This window comes from Papilio machaon, chromosome 10 (assembly GCF_912999745.1).
Source record: "Papilio machaon chromosome 10, ilPapMach1.1, whole genome shotgun sequence".
NCBI lineage: Eukaryota > Metazoa > Arthropoda > Insecta > Lepidoptera > Papilionidae > Papilio > Papilio machaon.
In genome coordinates this window covers 4,122,732-4,147,519 of record NC_059995.1, presented here as the reverse complement: position 1 = coordinate 4,147,519, position 24,788 = coordinate 4,122,732, and the positions used below count along the sequence as shown (strand labels likewise).

The window sequence follows — 24,788 nt, the reverse complement described above, 5'->3', positions numbered from 1 at the left end:
GACATTGGCATATTTTTTTGAATCACGAATAACATACCACAGATAAACTAACCTTACGTTAGATGATACGAAAAATGACACCCGTGAAGTTGGCCCCCACACTTCAATTTTTTTTCAATACAAATCGTTTGAGAGACATTGAGGGAAAAGAAATATCGTTTGAGAGTTTTTACTTTTTCTGTTATAAATATTTCAATTTCGGAATCGAAAGTTACAAATCGATTTTCCTTTTTTTTGCGAATTCAATAAGACAATTGTACACTAAGGCGATTCAAATTTATTTTGTACGTAAAGAATGGTAAGAGTGATTGAGAGAAAAAAAATCGTTTGAGAGTTAATACTTTTTCTGTAATAAACATTTCAATTTCGGAATGCAGTCATTCAATGAACGCGCTAGTCATACAATCAAATAGCAGATTCAACCAGATGACTGCGACATATACAACGAATTCATTTTCACATTCAGTATTTAAAACTACGTTAATTGCCTGTTAATTTTTTTCACACATCAAATTATTACGAGCTCAAAAAATGCACCGCGATTACAATAAAATACTTTGACAATTCGACGTTAATAATCGATGTCAATGAATTTTTAATCAAATTGCTGTTGCCTTATAAGAAATTAGTTCCGTAGATTTCCCCAACATGGCGAGGGTTTCTATTTCTCTGGTTAGGCTATAAATCGTATTGCAAAAATCTATAGCTAAGTAACAATTAATTTGCAATTAATTATGCAAAAATAAAATATTTTTTGAGTGTTGAATAATCATATGCAATCTGGAAAATGTTCACTTTTATTGTATATCTCAACCAAGAAAAATAACACTTCGCGTTCCTATTCATGCATCAGCTGAGGTTTTTGCACTCCTTGGTGATCGACACCAGAGGCGAAAATCCTCCGTTACATCGCTGTTCGATCGATAAGGCTGTAAATTGACATACATGTCTATTATTCAGCCGAAGTCTTGAGTATGGGACAAGATTGAATGTAAAAAATGTTTTAAAAATAAATGTTTACGCCTAGCATTGCTGTATCAGCAACATTCATTTCTTAAGCCAAACATTAAAATCTACCAACCAATTAACGCTATGTAATTGCTGTAGTATACCTAAACGGCATGTTCCAATATTGAATTCAATATACATAAGCATCTCTTCGGCTTCACTAACTGTATGTCAGCTGCTCTATTTCGGTTTAATTTCCGGATAGTTTCCATTCCAGTGCTGTCTGCTTAGGAAATTCTAAACCAACATTCCTTGTATATGTACGTCCATCGTTACTTTGAAGAAACATATTAGTATTTAATTTATCATATTTATAGTGCAACACATCTGTACACATACAATGCAATGCAAAATTCAAGTTATTTGTTTCAAAAATCAAAAATACTTTCATTTTATTTGAATTGCCGGCACTCGAAGTGATGGAGAGCGCCGTTCGATGCTCTTCATACTTTTGAAGTCGTCACTAGTATCGTCCAATTAATAAGAGCACCATCCATTTTATAATGAAATATCTCAAAAATTGCATAACGTATGTGAATATGTTTACAGTTAAAAATCTGTTCTTTTTATCTCCATTATTTTCCATTAAATGAGTTCGTAATTAAAAAGAAACTAATTACGGTAATAAATTATTGATTTAAGCATTCATATGTGCGAGTTCGAATTTATTTAATAAATACAATAATCTACTAATTGCTTATGTAACTATATGTACGTAAAGTCCTAATTGTATTGTTCATTTGTAACAAAAAGCCGAGGCGGTTACCGTGACGTGTGATTGATGAATGTAGGTATTTTTTGTCCCAGTACGGAGCTGGGAGAGTTCTGTCTCTTTAATTACCTAATCTAGTACTAGAAGGTATACTTTTGTACCGTCGTAAGATAGGACAATTTATCGCGAGGTGTGCACACATTTAGGAAGCTTCGTTTGCGGTAAATGTGTTCAATTTCTTCGAATGCGGGCTCCTAGCACTAATTGCACTCGAGACAAATGCGAACAATTACAACAAACAATACGAGATACCTTTAATTATGGCAATTGAACTTTCGTAGACACCTTACAAGATTCGAAGACTTTACGATATTAGATGTAAACAATGTAAGGTCTTAATTTTGGTAAAGTAAGAGACATTAAGCACCGAAACCTGCATGCTGTAGTAAGGCTTATGTCCTGGACAGATACAGATTACGATGATAATGAAGTGGATATAAAAAAACTGGTGTAAAGACGTTATTTTACTTAGAATAAAATATAATATTGCTTCGATAGGTACTTAGTTATAGTCTATTAACATGATATAATGGCAAATGTCGAGAAGTATTATATAAGTGTAGGCAAGAATACAATACGATTAATATATACCCGAGCAGTTACTAAACGTGAAGCACAAACGAGAGCCATAAAGACGAATGTAGCTCCCAAGATAAAGTGGCCAATACAAAGGGCAATAAAACAAAGCTGTGCCATATCACAAATTGTATTTATGTTCACAATAAATCTTGGATTCATTGTTATTTTAAATAAAAATTACTGTCGATATTATTAAGACTACATAGTTAAAACATTTCTGTTGTTAAAATTATATTTTTATAGCTCATAATTATCCTTTTATAGCTTTGGATGTAAAACTTTCTACTAGTTTCGACCCCGCCTTTTCATGGGCTATGGGTTTCTAATTTGGTGGTCAAAAATAAAAACGTAATAAGACAGTTTAAAAAATTAAAAAAACTCCTATGTAATTTAGAAAGCCGCGTAGAAGTACACTTTAAGAACATTTTCTGTTTTGCAATAGCCAGTCTGTATTTCAGCCGATAAATCCGAATATTTTTTTTTTTTTTAAATCAGTAGATATTATAATAAAAAATTTATTTCAAGTACAGAACAGTCGATCCTTTGATTAATGCACAAAGATTTACTAAATTCATTCAGGAAAAGACAAACTCGTTCCCAGTGCGATAATTCCTTCGAATGTTCATTAGGGAACGAACGGGGGCGAGAGATGTTAAAGTTTAGCAATGGTCCAAGTTTTTGTGCGAACTTTTTGTCGGACTCATTACAGATAACTCGCTAACAAACGGAACGAGCGAGCGGGTTCACATCCGATCGGGCTTCGTAACGAGACAACTTTTAAAAAAAATCCGATCGACCCCAGTCTAATGAAATAATATATTTCCGAAGTAACACTTTATAGTTTCTTATTCAACGGAAATAGGTTAAGAGATGACCTGAGTAATCACTAGACGAGATTTTTACGGCGTTCTCTTTTTTTCTTGCCTACTAACCCCTTTTGCTAACAGAATTTTATTTTGTGTAATTCGCAGACTTGTGGTGCCTCTTTTTGTCCAGCGCTTTGTTCAGTCACCCAACCGCGCCTAACCTAGATAGACTTATGTCCATAGTTATTTTTGGCACGCGGGTTTTTATGATTGAATGTATATATTTATGTGTGAAATTAATAAGTAAAAGATTTGTTTCATCCTGTTTTAATTAATCTACTGATTTTAAAAATTATTTCATACATTAGTAAATAATCACCAAGTAACTTAGGCTATATTTACGAATCTTTTACCAGAATTCAGTACACATTATAGGTTAGAAAATAATACCATATTTTATTATGTTCTTTAATCTACTTTTAATAAACTTTGCAAACAACTTATGACAATGAAAGCTTAATTTGCTAACGAAATCATTAAAATGTTAATTTTTTGAGTGAAATACGTACGTATACATACGTATATGCAACGATAAAGATGTCAAAATTACATTTACAACATGAGGCGAATATAATTTCATTATTTATAAACTAAAATATTAAAAACTATAATTACCTAACCTTTCTATTTACAAGAAGGGTTGATTATCAGTTAACATTTAAATCAAAATTACGTCTCTATATAGAAGTTTAATTCCTTCATTAACGTCGACATTTAGTGTATATTCATGATGAGTTATTTGTTAAATTGTTTAAACTTTCGTGAGACATCATAATTAATTAATTAAGAAACGGCTTAACTCACGTTTTGATCGTCCGGTGGCGGCACCGACCAGTTTCGCACTCAGTGCGAGACGCGACGCGACCGCGAAGTCTTCGGATTAAACACTCGCCCTGAAGATGGACCCCCGATGGGTCCGAAACTAGTCGGTGCCGCCACCGGACGATCAAAACGTGAGTTAAGCCGTTTCTTAATTAATTAATTATGAGTTATTTGTTTTGCACTAAGGGACTGCTTAAGTGAGCACTTAACATCTCCAAGTCAAGATAATTTGCATCATGGTATATAAAATACAGGATAAAATATATAAAAAATTGTATTGACTTTCGCGTCGCACGCTCCTTGTAGTACAATCAGCCGCGCCAACCAGTGAATGATGGTGACCTACACAAAACACCACATTCTGTTACACTACTTCAATTTTCTCAAAACCTTTCATTCTATGAAGTAGATTAGGTTTTATAAGAGAGGGGAAGGGATAAATTACCTGAAAGGTACGATTAAGGGATCTGAAGGACGAAAACCTTAAGGTAAGGATCGGATAAGGTTACCGATTAAGGTAAGGATCGGAAGATTATTTTTTTAAGGGAAACTTATGTAGTCGAGCTCAGACATTAAAAAAATGATCCAAAAACGACGGGATGAGATAAATTATAAGAACTAAGGTTATATTGATGCAAATGCATACTTACGTATTGAAACTAGGCTGGGGTTGGTTTTGTTGAGCGGATTGTTGCGCCAAGTTACCGAAAGTAATCGTGTTCTGACTCGCTAAAGTTTCGAATGTTGAATTCGATTGCGTTGGTGAACCAAAACCTATTAATAAATATTTAGCATAATATATTAAAATTATCTGTCCCAATTATTTTAAACATAACATGCGTGTTAATCTAAGAGCAAACCAACCATCTTTATAATTGTATATTGTTTGTTTTGTTTCGTGCTATCATGTTTAAGAAGTAATTTCCCAGGGGTTTGAAACTATAGAGAAATCGAAAATCATTGGATGTTAAAAATAATCTACCACTAAAATTTACACTCCTACAATTTACCTTGCTAATTATATACCATATAAGGTTTCAAATATCTGACACCACCGCATTGTCTAACAATAACTTACCAGGAGTTGATGCTGCACCTCCGAATACTTTCCCTGGTGAAGTGCTACCAAAGGCAGGGGCTCCGAATGCGGGGGCTCCGCCGAAAGTCGCCGGCGCTCCGAATCCACTAGTAGGGCTCTTATTCAACCCACCGAAGCCACCGAAACTAGCAGACGAACCGAAACTATAACAAAACATCACTATGACATACTTATATGAAAGATTAATGTATATATTTGTCCTTTATGCGAATGTTTAGATGGATGTTTGTTAAAAGGTATCTCCAGAATAGATCAACGGATCTCGATGAATTTTGGTATAGATATAGAATATAATCTGGAAGAACACATAGACTACTTTTTAGTTTTTTTATAATCCCTCGCGGACGATGTCGCGGGCTTCAGCTAGTAATTTACAAAAACATAGGATAGACTGTTTATAAATCACAAAAATCTTACCTCGCAGATTGTCCAAAAACTGGCTTCGAACCGAATACAGGTGAACCGCCAAAAGCTGGTGCTAAAAAAATACAAGTATATATACAAAAATACAAGATTCACTGGTAGGCACAGGATAGATTAGGTTATAACTTAGATGAACTTGTTTAACTAACCAGTTTGTTGTTGAGGAGTACCAAAGACTGACTTCGCTTCTCCTCCTCCAAAGGCACCAGCTTGAGGACTGCCTAGTGGCTGGCCGGTAGACGGTGCACTAAAACTGCCGCCACTACTGCCAAATATGGATGCTTGAGTTGTAGCTTGTTGACCTGGTACAAATAAACTTGAATAGGCTTCCATTACTTACTTTTACTATTGCTATCTATAAATGATATGAGAAGACGGTAATACGATATTTGGTCTAGGTCTAGGGGCACAATTAGGAAACATATTGAGGGGAATTTCATTGAATTTCGTATCGTGATTTGGACAAATTTGTATGAGATTTGTGCTGCGCCTCTATCGTAGCATACGAAATATAGAAGTCTGTGCTCGCAACTTTCTTGGTTATTCTTATAACCCATAGAGGCGCTGCACGAATCATATATAAATTTGACATACAACAAAACGAAATTCACCGAATTTCCACTCAAAATGATTCCTGCTCGAGCTTCTGATGCCCTAACATAATATAATGACTCTGTTAAGGTTTTGTCAATAAAATTTTTATTGAAATAGTAAACAATTTTAAATTGTATAGTACTAAAGAATAAGAAGATATATAAAAATTTCACAATGAAACTCGATTACTCGACCGATATGTTGAATTTTATATTTAATGTTGCATATTTGAAATCCGTGGATACCGTAATTTACCTTAGTATTTAGTAAAAATTGTAGTAATTAAATTTTCAATAACTTACCAAACCCAGAAGATCCAAATGTACTTCCACTTGTATTGCCACTGCCCCAGAAGTTATTTGAAGTACTATCTTGTTTGAGAGACGCGTTCGCTGTTCCGAATATGGACGCTGCTGATTGGTTGGGTTGTCCGAAAGTAGTTTTGCCTCCAAATACATTTGTATTACCACCACCAAATATTGAACCGGAACTAATAAAATAATATTGTATAAATTACACCTTTTTCTTTTGCTATTACCAAAATAATAAAAAAAAAACAAAAAAAAATAATTACGATTTTTTGACTTAAAAGAAGCACGGTTTTGTTATAAAAGGTTTAAAATTACCTCATGTTTTCAAAGAATTTTCACACACAAAATAAAATTTAAAATCAAAGTTTTTATTCTCACCTGCCTCCAAAAATATTTCCTCCGCTAGCCGGAGTCGCTGCGCTCGTAGTAGATATAGTGGCTGCAGCAAATAAATTTCCTTCACCGCCGCCGAACAATGACGAAGACTGTGTTGTTGTTGGTGTTCCGAATATCGAGCCTTGTGTTGTGGTGGTGGGAGTTCCAAATATCGAAGCTTGTGTTGTCGCAGTGGGAGTTCCAAATATCGAAGCTTGTGTTGTCGCAGTGGGAGTTCCAAATATCGAAGCTTGTGTTGTCGCAGTGGGAGTTCCGAAAATCGTAGCTTGTGTTGTTGCAGTGGGAGTTCCAAATATCGAACTTTGTGTTGTCGGAGTCGGAGTACCGAAAATTGACCCCTGTGTTGTTGTTGTTGTGGGAGTTCCGAATACTGAAGTTTGTGTTGTTGCTGGAGTAATTCCAAATACTGATGCTTGTGTTGTTGCTGTTGAAGTTCCAAATATTGAAGCTTCTGTTGTTGCTGTAGAAGTTCCAAATATAGAGCCTTGTGTTGTTGTTGTGGCAGTTCCAAATACGGAAGCTTGTGTCGTTGAAGTCGGAGACCCGAATATCGAAGCTTGAGTTGTTGTAGCGGGTGATCCGAATATGGAAGCTTGAGTTGTCGCCGTGATAGTTCCAAATATTGAAGCTTGTGTAGTAGTGGGGGCTGTGGAATTTTGAGTCGTTGGTGTCGTAGATCCGAATATCGAGGCTTGTGAAGGCGTCGATTTTTCGATGATAGACGATTGTGTTGTAGCACCACCAAAAATTGATTGTTGGGTCGTGGTGGGTGCACCTGCAGCAGTTGTGGAGGTACTCAATATACTTTGTGTAGTTGTGGGAACACTTACAAATACACTGGCTGTAGACGTGGCTGTTAAAGCAGGCGCCGCCGTTGATGCGGTCAATGAACTCTGTGTTACAGTTGTGTCAGTAGTATTGTCTACTGGTTGGGTTTTGGTGGTGGTAGTGGGTGCGGTAGAAGTGGTAGTCGAAGGTGTGATTTGTGTTGGTGCCTGGGTTTTTGTTGCATCTGTTTTAGAGTCAGAAGCCGAAGTTTTCGATTCTGTTACAGATGCTGAAGAAGACGTGGGGAAAGTAGTTGACAATACAGCACTACCGAAAATAGACTTTGCAGTCGAAGTAGTTGTTGTAGTAGCAGTCGATGTTCCAAAGATACTGGTTCCAAATATATTCGATGTTGATTTTGTTCCGAATATAGATCCGGTTGGAGATGTTGGCTTGCTGTCAGAATTCTGCTGCTTCTCCGCAGTGTACGCAGCGCCGAATATCGAAGATGGTGTTGCAACCGGTTCAGATTTTTGAACTTGTGTTGATTCTTTTGTGGATGTTGAAGACGTCATTGGCGATGAAATAACTGAAGTAGCTTGTGTTGTCGAGGCCACTTGCAATTTGGAAACTTAAAAAAAGGCCAATTATTAGATAAGTTTCATATCTAAAAAAATTGGTAATATTTTGACATATTAATTAAAAAGAATATACTTACTTTGCAATGATGATGGTAATGAGAAAACAGCTCTTGGATTATTAGATAAATTAAATGATTTTGCTTCATCTTTCTTATCATCAGACAGTTTTTCGGGCTCATTTAGTACCTTTTTGTTTTCCTTTTCGGCAACATTTTCTTTTAGTTTTGCCGTTGATTTTTCTTTATCTTTCAATTCTTCTTTAGTCTTCGCCTCTACTTTTGTTGCAGCTTGGTTGCTGGTTTTTACTATGTCTGGTACATTAAGGACTTTTGCAGCTGCTAAAGCAGTTGGTTTTAAACTGAATACATTAGTGACAGTCTTCTCTCCAAGAGGTTTATTTGAGGTATTACCTTCCGCCTCGCCTGTCTCGCTAGATTTAATGTTAGTACCAAATAATATTGGTTTGGTAGTCGCTGATGGTAACTGCATTTTATTACGCATTTTTTCGATTTCAGCAATGTTAGCTGCTACCGACGTTGCTGTTTTGGACACTGAAAATATTTTTGTGATACACGATATTCTTTTGTAAAAAATAATTTAGTATGAATTATATAGAAGTTTATTAAATTTCAATTGTATATATGAAATGCATTTTACGTTATTAAAAGTCACAAATATTAATGCTAGACAAACAAAAATGTCAAAAAAAGGAAAGCACAATAGCCGAGTCTTAAAGCATTTGTTTTGCTATTAGATAAAACAATTCAGCAATCAAAAACAATTCATTTTAAATACATACAAGTAAATCCAGTAGGTGTGCATATAGATTGTCCCATAAACGTGTTAGCATCATTTTTAGCTTCAGCATTAGCTTGAGATTTACTCTGTAGCATGTCTTTGAGCAGACTTAGAGTGGTACTGGTGACAGCCATATTTTGTAGCTTTTGTTCCGGCATAGCCGCTGTTTGCACTGGAACTGGTTTCGGTTGAAACTTAACTGGCTCCTGTTTTGGTTCTGAAATTGTTATATTTTTTTACTAAAACCTATTGAGTTACCTACCCAGGTTTAATTTACCATAGAAGTGATGTTTTAAATAGTTTAATTTATTAGAAAACTTACCATCTGTAAATAGTGTTCTAGTAACATTAGCCATTCCAGGTTTGTATGACTGTACATTACTAAATGGTTTGTAAGAGGGTACATTTAATACTGAAGTCATTGCTGTTTCATTCTTTGGTTCAGATTTTATTACTTCTGTTTCCCGCTTTATGGATACATCTGAAAATGATTTTTATATATTTTTATTGCATATATTTAATTGGATTAAATGACCTTCAAAAAGCACAATATTTTCGTACTTCTTACCAGGTTTTATCTCTTGTTTTACTTTAGAAGTTTGGGACTCTTGTTTGACCACAATTTGTTGTTGTTTTTCCAGCATTGCTTTCCTTTCTTTCACACTGTTCTCGTACTTTATTCTCATTTCCGTTAACTTTTCTCCCAGCTCGATATTGACAGGTTTAATCTTGACAGTTTTGTGATTTGACAGCATGTCTCTTAGTGCATCAAGCTTCTGATTTGACATCATCTGTTCTCCTCTTTCTTGTTCGGGCTCCAAGCTCATATTGTGAATACTTTTTGTCACTTTAGAGATGGGATCTCTGTAATTATTTAAGTCATTTATGTATTTTTATAATTTCTCAAAAATAGTATAGTAACTGCTGCCCATAACATTCGCATTTGTCAATGCATTGCCTATCTTTAATCGACAGACGGAAGAAAGTTATTTCCCCTTTCTATCCCTCCCCGATGCATATTTAAGTACCCATTATAGTCTGAGTGCGGTAGTTAATGTTATAAAGAAATGGATAAAAAATCTCAAAATATTTTGATAGCGGATATAATCCGACCCATTTTAAATGTATACATACGCTTTGTTTCTAAATGGTGTGCTTCTCAATATGGATGTTGATTTCAACATGGGTGCAACATCTCCGCATTCTTTTAGAGTATTTCGTAACGTTTTGAGTACCGCCTTTTGTCGTGTCAGTATTTCTTGTTGTTTTACAAGTGGTTGATAGATATCGTCGAGTATCGGCCGAAGCATACGTTCTCCTGGTCTGAAAGATAACATTCATATTTAAAACTAGATTTTACCCGCGACTCCGTCCGCGCGAAATAAATAATATAAAACGGGTTAAAAATTATCCTATGTCCGTCTCCTAGTTCTAAGCTACCTCCCCATCAATTTTCAGCTAAATCAGTTCGACCGATCTTGAGTTATAAATATTGTGACTAACACAACTTTCTTTTATATATATAGATATCTATATTGCACTCAATAAATGAAAGTTCTACAAATTGTGTTAGAGAATAATTAACGATATAAAGATTTTTTAAGGAAATTATGCAAGTATTTCATGATGCTTAATGTGCCATAAAACATTGGTTCTTATTGAATTTGGTGAATTAACAATTTCATGAATCAAAACTAAAGCTTAGGTGGAATCAATTAATTATTGGATAATAATCGAAGGGTTTGTATAAGTCAAAAAAAAGTCATATTTCTTTATACATGATTATGCATTGCTGAAAACCAAAAATCAATTTTAAAAAATTTTAGTCTATTTGTTCGGAAATCTGAGTTCGTTCCTTGACTTTAACGAGACTGATGCATGTGGGCATTTTAAGCAACTTTTTCTTTTGCCTTGACGATAGACAAAACCCAAAATAATTCTAGTGATAACTACCTTTCGTACTGCGTCTTGGAAGTCATTTCATTCCACTTATGGTCGAGTGCTTTGTGAGCTTGATCTAACTGAGTTTGTACGTAGTAGGCAAGCTTCTTGATAGCGGACACTCGCTTCATTGTAAGGGGATCCGCTTGAGTCCATTCGTGCATTTGTCTTGTCCTGTTCAAAATAATTAATGTGAATCAATTCAATTCGATTCAAAACATATTTAAAAAACTATAGAATGGGGCTTCTAATAAATATCAGTCCGTGAAAAGCCGGATTCAAAGATATAGATACAGTTCACGGGCTCTTCACGGTGTTCCACTTACAAAAAAAAATGCCTTGTTCTTTATAATGAGACAAACTCCCCCCTCTTTTTACAAAATAACCCATTAGATAGCAGTGACTAGCATAAACGACGTCACAATAGTAAAAAATTGTAAGTCGTACAGACACATTTAAAAGCTGCGACCTATTGTTTCTGGGCCGGTCATTTCAATGTTTACGAAACGTTCAAACGACTGTCGTTTTTAAGTTGGGGCACCGCCAAATTCTATAGTACAGTAATAATAAAAATTATTATTCATAAGAAAGTACTTGACCGAAACATCTAAGGTTGATTCATATAATACTAGCTGTCGCCCTCGACTCCGTCCGCGCGGGATTCAAAAAAACATAAATAAGTAGCCTATATGTTTTTCCAGATTATGTCGTCATCTACGTCTATGCCAAAATTCATCGAGATCCATTGAGTCGTTTTGGAGATACCTTCAAATAAACACCCATCCATCTATCCATCCAAACATTCGCATTTATAATATTAGTAAGATATCAAATGTTTTAACTTACTCCGCATGTGTCCGAGCTTCAGCCACCGCTGCACAGACTCGTACAAGATCCAACTTTAACATTATGATAGTTTCGCGAATCTCATTGACAGCGCTGTCTTTCTTCAATTGTATAATGTCTTGAGATTTAATGTTGATATTTGATCCCATTGATTCTATCTCTTGTTGCAACTGAATCGTAAACAAGTCATTTGCATTATATTTAAGAAGTAAATCACTAATTTATTGGCAAAAGTATAAATACAAGACCACAAATATTTTTCCAAATAGAATGAATGAATAGAAAGCATAATTTTTTTAGTTTCGTTCTGTAGAGAGACAAACAAAGCATAGTTGTTGGTGTAACAGAGATAACGCTAAATAAAAGCAAAAAAAAGTATGGTAAATATAATATATAGTTTATTAAAATGATACAACGGTATAAAGATTTTTCACTTTTAGTGTTACTAAAATCGTAATAAAAAAAAAACTTAATCAAACTATGTAATATTGAGGTTTTCAAATATCTTAGCGGCTGTGAACATCAAGTTAAGAGACAGGGGAGTCAGACCTTGAGCCGAGTAGATTGAAATGTGTCATACATACCTTTATATGAGCCTCTCTGGTCTTCACTTGAAACTTGTACAATTCCATTTGGAAGTCATTAACTTCTCGTATCAACATATTCATTAGTTCCTCATTGACTTTCAGCTTGTTAACTCTCTCCTGTTCACTTTTCAGTGCTGCGTTCATCTCTTGTGTTTGTTGTATCGGTGATTGGGCTTCGGACACCTCTACTTTTGTTGGTTTAGGAGTCTGTAAAACAATAGAAAAGATAAAGTAGATTTTTCAATTTGAAATTATATCAATGTGTAGATTTATTTACAATTTATTTACTTTTAACAGAATATTTAGTTATTAATAATTAAGGCCGACTTAATCTATTCCATGCTTTGCGTTGATTAGTCATTCATTAATATTTTTTTATGAAAAATCTAGCTGTCGCCTGCGACTCCGTCCGCGCGGAATTAAAAAATAAACTTAATAAGTATAGTAGTTTATGTGTTCTTCCAGACCATGTTCTACATGTATGTACAAATTTCATCAAGATCCGTTGAACCGTTCTGGAGATATCTTCAAACACACATCCATCAACTAAGGATGAAACTATCAATTGGAAATTTAAAAAAAAGCTCAAAAATTATTTATTACATTCATTACCATAATATTTCTTTTCTCAATACTCATATAATTTATACTTTCCTTAATACTTTTTAATTTAAATTAACTTAACTTATTTACTTTAATTTTATATTCATTTGAATTTAAAAATAATTTATGATCCTACAGTCAAATTATTTTAAATAGTTTTGTGGGACATAGTTTTATTTCCAAGGTTAACACTGTATTATAAATAATAATAAATAATCCATCCATTCATCTAAACATTCGCATTTATAATATTAGTATGATGATTATGCTATATGTACAATACTAAGTATATACTTACGGAAGTAACAATGTTCTGAGGGGCAGGTGCTTGTGGTTTCGTTTCAATTGGTTTTATTTCAGGAACCTGAGGAGGAGCGGCTGTAAAAAGGTATTTGATTTTACTTGCAAACTTACTAAGACTCTATAGCTATTTGATTTTTAAAGCCTCGAGGAAAATGGGCGAAACCAAATTGTTTAACCTTTGTAAACTTTCTTTCTTTTCGTGTAAAAATATAAACATAACAAACATTTTTTATTTCTTGATAACTATATACTTTAGTTTTATCTGGTTAGCTTCTTTGGAGTATTAATAATTTTATTGCTCTTATACTAGTTTAAATGAGATTGAATGTGGATGGCTATAAAGGTAGAGGAAGACCAAAGAAAGTATGGATGGATTGTGTGAAAGAGGATATGCGTAAGAAGGGGGTAAATTCAGATATGACGGTTGATAGAGATGTATGGAGGAGTAGTACATACTGTGCCGACCCTCCATAGGGATAAGGGCAGGTTGATGATATTAGTTTAAATTCCTCGATAAGAATTATTTACCTGGAAACAATCCTGTAATAGCTTCAGCTTCCTTCATCAACTGCTGTTGTGCTGCACAGAAGTTTGCAAACGACTGCCCCGACTGGTTGGTCATTGGTGGGGGTTGGACGGGTGTTGGTGCTTGAACTTGTTGCACTGGTTGTGACTGTGAATATAATTTTACACTAACTATTGCCTTAAAATATAACATTATAAACAAATATTACAAAAGACAAAAAAAAATACGTCAACAGCACGAAAATAACATTAAAAACGATTATATTACCATGCCTATATTTCGTCAAACAGTTTTTAGATCAAGAGTATTCTGAAACGTAATGTTATAGACATAGGGTATATTTTGTGTAATATGACTATTTAATATATACTGTTTCATGTGTATTAAATTACTAGCTGTCACCCGCGACTCCATCCGTGCGCAAAAAAAATCTTAATAAGTAGCCTATGTGTTCTTCCAGACTACGTTCTACATCTATGCCAAATTTCATCAAAATCCGTCGATCCGTTACGTAGATATCTTCAAACAAATATCCATCCATCCATTTATCTAAACTGTCGCATCTATAATATTAATAAGTAAGATAAATAAAAACATACGACAGGTTGACTGACAGGAGCCGAAGATGTAACTGTCACCGAGTGAGGAACATCGTCAGGAATAGAACTGAAATAAAAAATCAATTAAAACTATTTAAAAAGATAAAAATAGTAAAAACGTATTAGAATGAAAACATTTAATAAAATATAACTTAATAATATTAGCACGTTATTCAGAAAATTTTTAATCTTGACCAAAATCTCATGTTATCTTAAGTGATATTTTTAATACGATCGCAAATGTATGGCGAATTTCATCGAAATCCGTTCAGCCGTTCTATAGATACTTTCGAACAAACATCCATCCATCCATCCATCTAAACATTAATTCGCATATATAATATTAGTATGATTAAAGATATTTTATATCTCACTAGCTTTTACCCGCGACTCCGTCCGCACCAAAAATAAAAAAAAATGCACACAAGATAAAAAAGTTCCTATGTCCGTCTCCTAGTTCTAAGCTACCTCCCCATAAATTTTCACCTAAATCAGTTCGACCGATCTTGAGTTATAAATATATTAATATATATAGTGTAACTAACACGACTTTCTTTTATATATATATAGATACATACCTTGTCATAACATTAGCGGGTAAAGTAATTTGCTGTGGTGGTACACAGAACATTGCAGCATCTTTCTTTAAGTTGATTATATTAAAAATAGACAACATTCCAGTGTGAGATAACACATGGAGTAGTGGCATCGGTGGTAATGTCTGATTCTCACCTAAAATACATATTTAAAAATTAAACAATGAATTTCAACTGTCAAAAAACCTGTATAACATTTTTTTATGTAAAAATGACAGTCATGAAAGTAATTTGTACATGCTTAATTTTTTTTTCCTATATAAAAACTAACCCCATGGCAACTGATGAATAGCGCAAGTATCAACACACAGACCAACTGGATAGTTATCTTGATTTCCGTCTGTCAAAGGTAATTCAGGCCTTGCTTCATCAATCTGGAAAAATAGTTACACAGTACATTTTATTGAAAAATATTTTAACATTATAATAGAAAAAAAATTGAAATGAAAATGAAAATGAAAATGAAAATGAAAATTCGATTTCAATTTGTTACAACCATATAAAAATCTTTAAATTTTACATTAGAGTAGAATTTAGTAGATTTTATAAGAAATTACCTGACACCATTGCTTCCAGCTACAGCCATCAAGTGAAGCAAGAGTTGCTATCTCTGAACTATTAGATGATGATGCTAGTACCATATTCCTAGAAGTCAATTTGAAGAATTACTATGTAGAAATACATTTCATTTTGTATTTTTTTTTACTTTTTTACGAATTTAATTCGCCGTAAAGAATTTTGAATACGATATCATATTAACACTAGAGGTCGACCACGACTTCACCACAAGAAAAACAAATTGTCTATCCAACTGTTTCGATGGTTACCCGGAATCAAAGCAGATTTGTAGATATTTTTAATAAATACTAGCTTTTACCCGTGACTCCGTCCGCGCGGAATAAAAAATAGAAAACGGGGTAAAAATTATCCTATGTCCGTTTCCTGGTTCTAAGCTACCTGCCCACCAATTTTCAGTCAAATCGATTCAGTCGTTCTTGAGTTATAAATAGTGTAACTAACACGACTTTCTTTTATATATATAGATTGCAAGACAAATACATTATGTTTATAAAATTTGATAATTTTTTTTTTGATATTACATACAGACACACCAATTTTATTAATATGTATATGTCGGCGCCCGCGCGCCACCCGAGCGAAACTGTAAACAACACGTGCACCGATTGCGTCATTCGATGCCCCCACTCTCCCCACTACTAGCTCTGCCGCTATAAAAGACGTGCAACATTATTTGAACGGCAGTCTTGGCTTTGGCGTGGCTCGGTGCACTAGTTGTCGCGCCTGAGCGGTGCCTGTCTGCAATCAGCGCGCCTGAGCGGTGCCTGTCTGCAATCAGCGCGCCTGAGCGGTGCCTGTCTGCAATCAGCGCGCCTGAGCGGTGCCCGTCTGCAATCAGCGCGCCTGAGCGGTGCCTGTCTGCAATCAGCGCGCCTGAGCGGTGCCCGTCTGCAATCAGCGCGCCTGAGCGGTGCCTGTCTGCAATCAGCGCGCCTGAGCGGTGCCCGTCTGCAATCAGCGCGCCTGAGCGGTGCCCGTCTGCAATCAGCGCGCCTGAGCGGTGCCTGACTGCAATCGCGCGCCTGAGCGGTGCCTGTCTGCAATCAGCGCGCCTGAGCGGTGCCTGTCTGCAATCAGCGCGCCTGAGCGGTGCCTGTCTGCAATCAGCGCGCCTGAGCGGTGCCCGTCTGCAATCAGCGCGCCTGAGCGGTGCCCGTCTGCAATCAGCGCGCCTGAGCGGTGCCCGTCTGCAATCAGCGCGCCTGAGCGGTGCCCGTCTGCAATCAGCGCGCCTGAGCGGTGCCCGTCTGCAATCAGCGCGCCTGAGCGGTGCCCGTCTGCAATCAGCGCGCCTGAGCGGTGCCCGTCTGCAATCAGCGCGCCTGAGCGGTGCCCGTCTGCAATCAGCGCGCCTGAGCGGTGCCCGTCTGCAATCAGCGCGCCTGAGCGGTGCCCGTCTGCAATCAGCGCGCCTGAGCGGTGCCCGTCTGCAATCAGCGCGCCTGAGCGGTGCCCGTCTGCAATCAGCGCGCCTGAGCGGTGCCCGTCTGCAATCAGCGCGCCTGAGCGGTGCCCGTCTGCAATCAGCGCGCCTGAGCGGTGCCCGTCTGCAATCAGCGCGCCTGAGCGGTGCCCGTCTGCAATCAGCGCGCCTGAGCGGTGCCCGTCTGCAATCAGCGCGCCTGAGCGGTGCCCGTCTGCAATCAGCGCGCCTGAGCGGTGCCCGTCTGCAATCAGCGCGCCTGAGCGGTGCCCGTCTGCAATCAGCGCGCCTGAGCGGTGCCCGTCTGCAATCAGCGCGCCTGAGCGGTGCCCGTCTGCAATCAGCGCGCCTGAGCGGTGCCCGTCTGCAATCAGCGCGCCTGAGCGGTGCCCGTCTGCAATCAGCGCGCCTGAGCGGTGCCCGTCTGCAATCAGCGCGCCTGAGCGGTGCCCGTCTGCAATCAGCGCGCCTGAGCGGTGCCCGTCTGCAATCAGCGCGCCTGAGCGGTGCCCGTCTGCAATCAGCGCGCCTGAGCGGTGCCCGTCTGCAATCAGCGCGCCTGAGCGGTGCCCGTCTGCAATCAGCGCGCCTGAGCGGTGCCCGTCTGCAATCAGCGCGCCTGAGCGGTGCCCGTCTGCAATCAGCGCGCCTGAGCGGTGCCCGTCTGCAATCAGCGCGCCTGAGCGGTGCCCGTCTGCAATCAGCGCGCCTGAGCGGTGCCCGTCTGCAATCAGCGCGCCTGAGCGGTGCCCGTCTGCAATCAGCGCGCCTGAGCGGTGCCCGTCTGCAATCAGCGCGCCTGAGCGGTGCCCGTCTGCAATCAGCGCGCCTGAGCGGTGCCCGTCTGCAATCAGCGCGCCTGAGCGGTGCCCGTCTGCAATCAGCGCGCCTGAGCGGTGCCCGTCTGCAATCAGCGCGCCTGAGCGGTGCCCGTCTGCAATCAGCGCGCCTGAGCGGTGCCCGTCTGCAATCAGCGCGCCTGAGCGGTGCCCGTCTGCAATCAGCGCGCCTGAGCGGTGCCCGTCTGCAATCAGCGCGCCTGAGCGGTGCCCGTCTGCAATCAGCGCGCCTGAGCGGTGCCCGTCTGCAATCAGCGCGCCTGAGCGGTGCCCGTCTGCAATCAGCGCGCCTGAGCGGTGCCCGTCTGCAATCAGCGCGCCTGAGCGGTGCCCGTCTGCAATCAGCGCGCCTGAGCGGTGCCCGTCTGCAATCAGCGCGCCTGAGCGGTGCCCGTCTGCAATCAGCGCGCCTGAGCGGTGCCCGTCTGCAATCAGCGCGCCTGAGCGGTGCCCGTCTGCAATCAGCGCGCCTGAGCGGTGCCCGTCTGCAATCAGCGCGCCTGAGCGGTGCCCGTCTGCAATCAGCGCGCCTGAGCGGTGCCCGTCTGCAATCAGCGCGCCTGAGCGGTGCCCGTCTGCAATCAGCGCGCCTGAGCGGTGCCCGTCTGCAATCAGCGCGCCTGAGCGGTGCCCGTCTGCAATCAGCGCGCCTGAGCGGTGCCCGTCTGCAATCAGCGCGCCTGAGCGGTGCCCGTCTGCAATCAGCGCGCCTGAGCGGTGCCCGTCTGCAATCAGCGCGCCTGAGCGGTGCCCGTCTGCAATCAGCGCGCCTGAGCGGTGCCCGTCTGCAATCAGCGCGCCTGAGCGGTGCCCGTCTGCAATCAGCGCGCCTGAGCGGTGCCCGTCTGCAATCAGCGCGCCTGAGCGGTGCCCGTCTGCAATCAGCGCGCCTGAGCGGTGCCCGTCTGCAATCAGCGCGCCTGAGCGGTGCCCGTCTGCAATCAGCGCGCCTGAGCGGTGCCCGTCTGCAATCAGCGCGCCTGAGCGGTGCCCGTCTGCAATCAGCGCGCCTGAGCGGTGCCCGTCTGCAATCAGCGCGCCTGAGCGGTGCCCGTCTGCAATCAGCGCGCCTGAGCGGTGCCCGTCTGCAATCAGCGCGCCTGAGCGGTGCCCGTCTGCAATCAGCGCGCCTGAGCGGTGCCCGTCTGCAATCAGCGCGCCTGAGCGGTGCCCGTCTGCAATCAGCGCGCCTGAGCGGTGCCCGTCTGCAATCAGCGCGCCTGAGCGGTGCCCGTCTGCAATCAGCGCGCCTGAGCGGTGCCCGTCTGCAATCAGCGCGCCTGAGCGGTGCCCGTCTGCAATCAGCGCGCCTGAGCGGTGCCCGTCTGCAATCAGCGCGCCTGAGCGGTGCCCGTCTGCAATCAGCGCGCCTGAGCGGTGCCCGTCTGCAATCAGCGCGCCTGAGCGGTGCCCGTCTGCAATCAGCGCGCCTGAGCGGTGCCCGTCTGCAATCAGCGCGCCTGAGCGGTGCCCGTCTGCAATCAGCGCGCCTGAGCGGTGCCCGTCTGCAATCAGCGCGCCTGAGCGGTGCCCGTCTGCAATCAGCGCGCCTGAGCGGTGCCCGTCTGCAATCAGCGCGCCTGAGCGGTGCCCGTCTGCAATCAGCGCGCCTGAGCGGTGCCCGTCTGCAATCAGCGCGCCTGAGCGGTGCCCGTCTGCAATCGCGCGCCTGAGCGGTGCCTGTCTGCAATCAGCGCGCCTGAGCGGTGCCTGTCTGCAATCAGCGCGCCTGAGCGGTGCCTGTCTGCAATCAGCGCGCCAGTACAGCACCTGTTGCCGAGCAGCGCGCCAGTGCAGCACCTGTTGCCGAGCAGCGCGCCAGTGCAGCACCTGTTGCCGAGCAGCGCGCCAGTGCAGCGCCTGACGACGAGCAGCGCGCCCGCATAGCGCCTGCCAACGAGCTGGTATCGAAAGACTCTATGCCATTGTTACAGACGAATTCCAGTGTTGAAGATGCTGGAAGAACGAGCCCGAGGACGGTCTCATGTCAGGAGAAGCCGTGTTAGGACTGTTGAGGGTAGCCACACAAAAAAAAGCTTTTATAAGGAAGCGTGCGCTGCTGCTCGAGGCAGTCTCTTTCCATCCGTCATTGCGGAACGTCTGACATTTTTGTTTACTTACGTTCGGTTTGAGTTTATACTACAGCGAGGCTTATTATGAAGTAGAGTTAAATTCATTATTTCGCTGTTAGTTTAATTCTTTTAAAATACTTTTGCATCAAATATCTTACAATAGAATAATAATTTAGAAGAGGCGAGCTAAGTATGCCAGAATTGCGCCTTATGGGAGTCCATAGTCTCTGCCTACCCCTCTGGATTAAAAGTGAGTGAGTAAAAAAGTGAGGGTTTATACTAGTAATTGTTAAGTATAACAATATTTTACCATTGTGTTAATCCATACAGGTAGTAATACCATGGTCTAGTTGAGCCCAAACTGTAGCAAATATCTTCAAAATTAAGACAAGATGGCTGACCACCCTTTGGTATATTTACAATTGTAACAGCTGTAAAAAAAATGTAGCAATTAGATCTACTCCCATTTGACAGAATCCAATTTAGAAATGAATCTCTTTTTGTTACATGGTTCTATTTATTAAGTTTATTTGCTGCCATCTTATTAAGTTACATTAAACCTAGAACAATTGGTTACAGAAAGAGAGTTGAGTCTTTTACCTGGTCTTACATTATCCGTGGCATGTTTGTATACAACTAGAAATTGGTACGTTGATATCCAATGTATAGCTAGAACTTCAATTGGAGCCCCATCAAATAGATTTGGGGCTGGTACCATTTTCATTGGTGACAGATCTGGTTTATACTGACAGAGTGAGCCATCATTATTACCAGTAACAAGTTGTTTGCCTTTCGGACTCCAGCAAATGCATCTGTTAATTTAGAGACTAAAGTTAAAATCTGTTATAATGAAGGCACAAACAAAATCAATTGTAGTAATCCACTGTCTTTATAACCAATTTGTCATTTTAACTGATGTCTTAAAGAAGTTTCTACTATTTCGTTTATTGGGTTGTTGGAGTCATTTCGTTTTTATTTCTATTTTCTATGTTTATTTTTATCTTTGTTTCTAATCTCTATGTTTAGTAATGCCTTTATCAGCTCCAACTGACTTTCCAGGACGTGGTGCATCTTCATCGAAAATACACAAATCTTAAGTGGAGAAGAAATGACTTTCCAAACGATACTATAAAGATTTGACAGTCAATCTGATTTACTTTCCTAATATTGATAATTGGATTAATTCTCAAGTATTCAACTTTATACTATTTTTTTTTTCATGTTACTTGACATAATGTTAAATGTTTTATTAGCAAAGTATAAACCCTACCTGACATTAGATTGCATTTTCTTGACTTGCATAGTAGTAACCTGACTGACAAGTAAAGTGCCGTCAAAGAAGGCTATGGCTATAGTATCAATTATACAAGGATTCCATTGCACAGCTGAGACAAAAGTAGCTGGGTTGATATCTAATTTAATAGAGAATGATGGTGATGCATTCTGAAAGAACAAGAAGAAGAAAAAATAGAACCAATGAAAATTATACAAATAAAAATACCATACTTAAAGACTGAAAAAATATCTTGTAATGGAAGTTACTCTTCTTGTAATATATAAAGAATGGCATAAGAATAGCATCTTATAAGTCAACACATTTGTTTTATAAACCACTTTTGAGGAACCTTCAAGAAAAATTCAATTATGTTATGATGCTGAAAAAGCAAAAAAACCTCTGCCCATACTGCCAAATTTGCATATTGCAGATGTATTGCCAACCTTCAATTAGTGGAGGAGATGCACTGAAAGGAATATTTCTCATTCCTAAGCGTTCCTTCCTCCATCAAATTCACTCCCCCTTCCCGTTATATTCTTATAAGGAAGTATGGGAAGTAAGAGCACTAACACACTCATCAGTAAAAACGCAGAATGAATTCCACTCGACACATGTTTTCTATGTGGTCATGGTTATAATTAAAATATTAAAGGAACTTACCGGATTTTGAAAATCTAGAGTCTTATACACAAAGAGCATAGTTTTGCTTATAACTGCTAACCATTCTTGGTCACAATTTACAGCTATATGAGTTGGTTCTGTTTGAAGCTTCAATGATACATGCTGTGGCTCACACTCCTTGTTCATCAGATCCTTTAAGTAGTAAGCTGTAAAAATGTTATTTAGAAATTTAAATATTCTTAGCAATTTTACAAGTAGATTTGTGTAAGATGTACATGTGTATAATTATCTTAGTAAAACGAATTTGTTTTATCCCAATTGGTTTAATTGGTCAGTAAAATTTGTTATTACAGTAGCACACAATTTCTGCAGTGAGCCTCTTTGCCGTAGCCAAGGCTATCTATTTGCAGATTTATTTCTCTTTTTATGAATTGAAGGTGCCTGGACATACAAGACAGGTGCAATCATAAATATTGAAATAGGTTTACTAGAATCATATATTGTTCCTGAAAATTACCTGATAATATTGAATTAGGTGCAAGAACAAAAACAATGCCATATTTACTACAGCTAGCGACTAAATTATAGCCTCGATTTGGTAAAGAACTGCTTGTGTTGAAAACCTTAATCTTGCGTTGCAGTTTATACAAAAGATCCTGAAACAAAGGTGATAATAGTGGCTCGTCTCATCGCAAGATTCTTTATTTGATCATTACATTGAAACATATTAAATTTAGACGGTTATTTTTTTACCGGCTCGTCAATAGCGTTCGGTCCATATTGAACTTCCATATTTACTTTTTCGGTTTACTTGTTCGGCTTTTCGGTATCAAAATGAGATATATTCGTTGAAAATCTCATTAAATAGAAGAAATTAAAACTTCGCTTTTAAAATATACAGTTTAAAACGAAAATGTGATTGCTTTATTCTGTCAGTTTCAATGTTTTTTGAAACCATAGACAACACAAGTTGTCAAGACTGTCACAAACTGACAAATGACTATCACAGTAGACTATCAAAGTAATAAGTAATGACTTGACAAAGACCTATATATAAGAGCCAAATATGTCTTTAGCTCACATTTCAAAGTATATGTATATTTTCGGTGATAAAGTTCTTTTCCTTAATAATTAATGTAAATGATTTAGCGCATGTACAAATACGACATGTGTAATTTGTTTTCTCAGACCTTTACATTTCAAACCCTATATATCTCTGTTAAGTCCTAATTGCTCTTTACTCGTTGTTTCTCCTTGTAAGCTACTGATATCACCAAGGTGAAAATTTTACTAATATAGACGCCAGAAAAAGTTTGTACGAGCCATATATCAGCCGGACTTACTTTTCGATTTATGCTGAAACATATTTGATCTATTTTTCCTTCGCTGCTATAATACACTATCATAGCATATAAAAAATATTCACACGCTCACTCCGTTGACGCGACTGAAAGTGAGCTTTAGTAACGGTTTTACTAGCGCCTGGGCGAGCTTTCAACGGCGCCCTCTTGTTTTTTACCATGTCTTTGGTGGAGAAAAATAGAGTTAATAGGGCTATGTAAAACTGTGTAATTCGCAGACCAGTGGCGCCCATTTTTGTCTAACACCCTAGGCGGTCGGCCAAGTAGGGGTCGGCTTCAATAAAAGAGAGCGCCTACGTTGCCGCCTGTCCTGCATCATCTCCTGTCAGCTGACTGTAGTAATAAAAAAATATTAACTGTTACAATATGTAGTTGATAGTGAGGTAGTTCTGGTTTCATATCATTCCATGTTTTTCACAATAATGTTTTTGCTAAGTTTTGATGTACTTACATGTCTCATTATTGGTATTATAAATACCCATTTATAACAATATCTAATTAAGGACATTACAATTAATGTAACATTTAACCCTCATTTTATACGACGGTCAACAAACCTACGTTTTTAAAGAAAAGTGCCCTCGCGGGAAACGTGCCCTCCCTTGACTCATTCGTGGTAATAATGTTTGCTCGTATGAGGGTGCTTCTGTCTGATTGTGTACTAGGATAGTTACCGACAATCTGCAATCTGCGCCGCCGTTTTTAATCATTATACATAAAATATAGTTTGTTTGTTTGTTGTAAATTACAACTATAACAATATCATTAAAAATTACATGGAGTGCTGTTTTATTAAAATTTTAACTCTTACTCTTCCGTGACTTTCTTGTATTTTCATTTAATTTAAATCACTGGCCGTTACTAAAGTCCCAGTAAAACCTTTTTTCAAGTAAATGAAAATAAAATCTAAAAAACCTTAAAAAATGAGTCTTGTGAAGATTTATATCATCATTTTTCCGGATTAGTTTTTAAATTAAAACCTATGGGAGACTATAACACAGCTGTGAGTAAATTTATGTAAAATCAATGCAACAAATAAAGCAGAAGGGCGACGGCAAATCCGAGTCGCGTCACAATTAACGCACGTCCCGCTGCGAGGGACACCGTACTATCGGAGTCGGACAGTTCTGTCACCCCATTAAATAGATTTACGCACGACAAATTAACATCAAAATGTTTTTTTTTCACATCTTACTATCAGACATAAACTATTTTCATTTTGGCCAGATAACAACTATATGAAAAAGGGTAATAGGTATGGTTCCGAATCTTAATCGGCATCCTGAAACTGCTTTTTTTGGATTGATAGGATTTTATTAATTGTCGATTCGATTGCTACTGCCTTGATTGAGAAATAACGACATGCCTTCTAGATAAAGCGACTTAAATGTGTTTTTAATTTCACCCGATAAAAACGTTTATATCGTAATTTTTTTATGAATGCAGTATTTTTGAAGCAAGCAAATTATATTACGCACACTGTTAATTATTAAATTCGTTGAATAATTTATTATTTGTTAATCGTGGTCGGTTGCGATG

At 39.1% G+C, this 24,788-nt stretch overlaps 1 protein-coding gene across 1 annotated transcript; it reads right to left on the bottom strand.

The window, feature by feature from the left end:
- Positions 1 to 4,217: 4,217 nt before the first annotated feature.
- On the bottom strand, positions 4,218 to 22,909 carry LOC106718051 (nuclear pore complex protein Nup214). The gene is made up of 27 exons (XM_045679788.1): positions 22,642 to 22,909; positions 22,406 to 22,544; positions 21,928 to 22,094; positions 21,262 to 21,434; positions 20,592 to 20,803; positions 20,302 to 20,422; positions 15,636 to 15,723; positions 15,350 to 15,452; positions 15,061 to 15,214; positions 14,483 to 14,549; positions 13,886 to 14,030; positions 13,353 to 13,432; positions 12,449 to 12,658; positions 11,865 to 12,034; positions 11,031 to 11,192; positions 10,212 to 10,400; positions 9,646 to 9,941; positions 9,400 to 9,558; positions 9,075 to 9,294; positions 8,357 to 8,859; positions 6,853 to 8,269; positions 6,466 to 6,653; positions 5,719 to 5,871; positions 5,564 to 5,624; positions 5,126 to 5,289; positions 4,698 to 4,821; positions 4,218 to 4,389 (listed from the first exon to the last, which is right to left on the bottom strand). Exons 1-27 carry the CDS (start codon positions 22,678 to 22,680, stop codon positions 4,359 to 4,361), a joined length of 5,535 nt encoding a protein of 1,844 aa, XP_045535744.1. The 5' UTR covers positions 22,681 to 22,909; the 3' UTR covers positions 4,218 to 4,358.
- Positions 22,910 to 24,788: the final 1,879 nt, after the last annotated feature.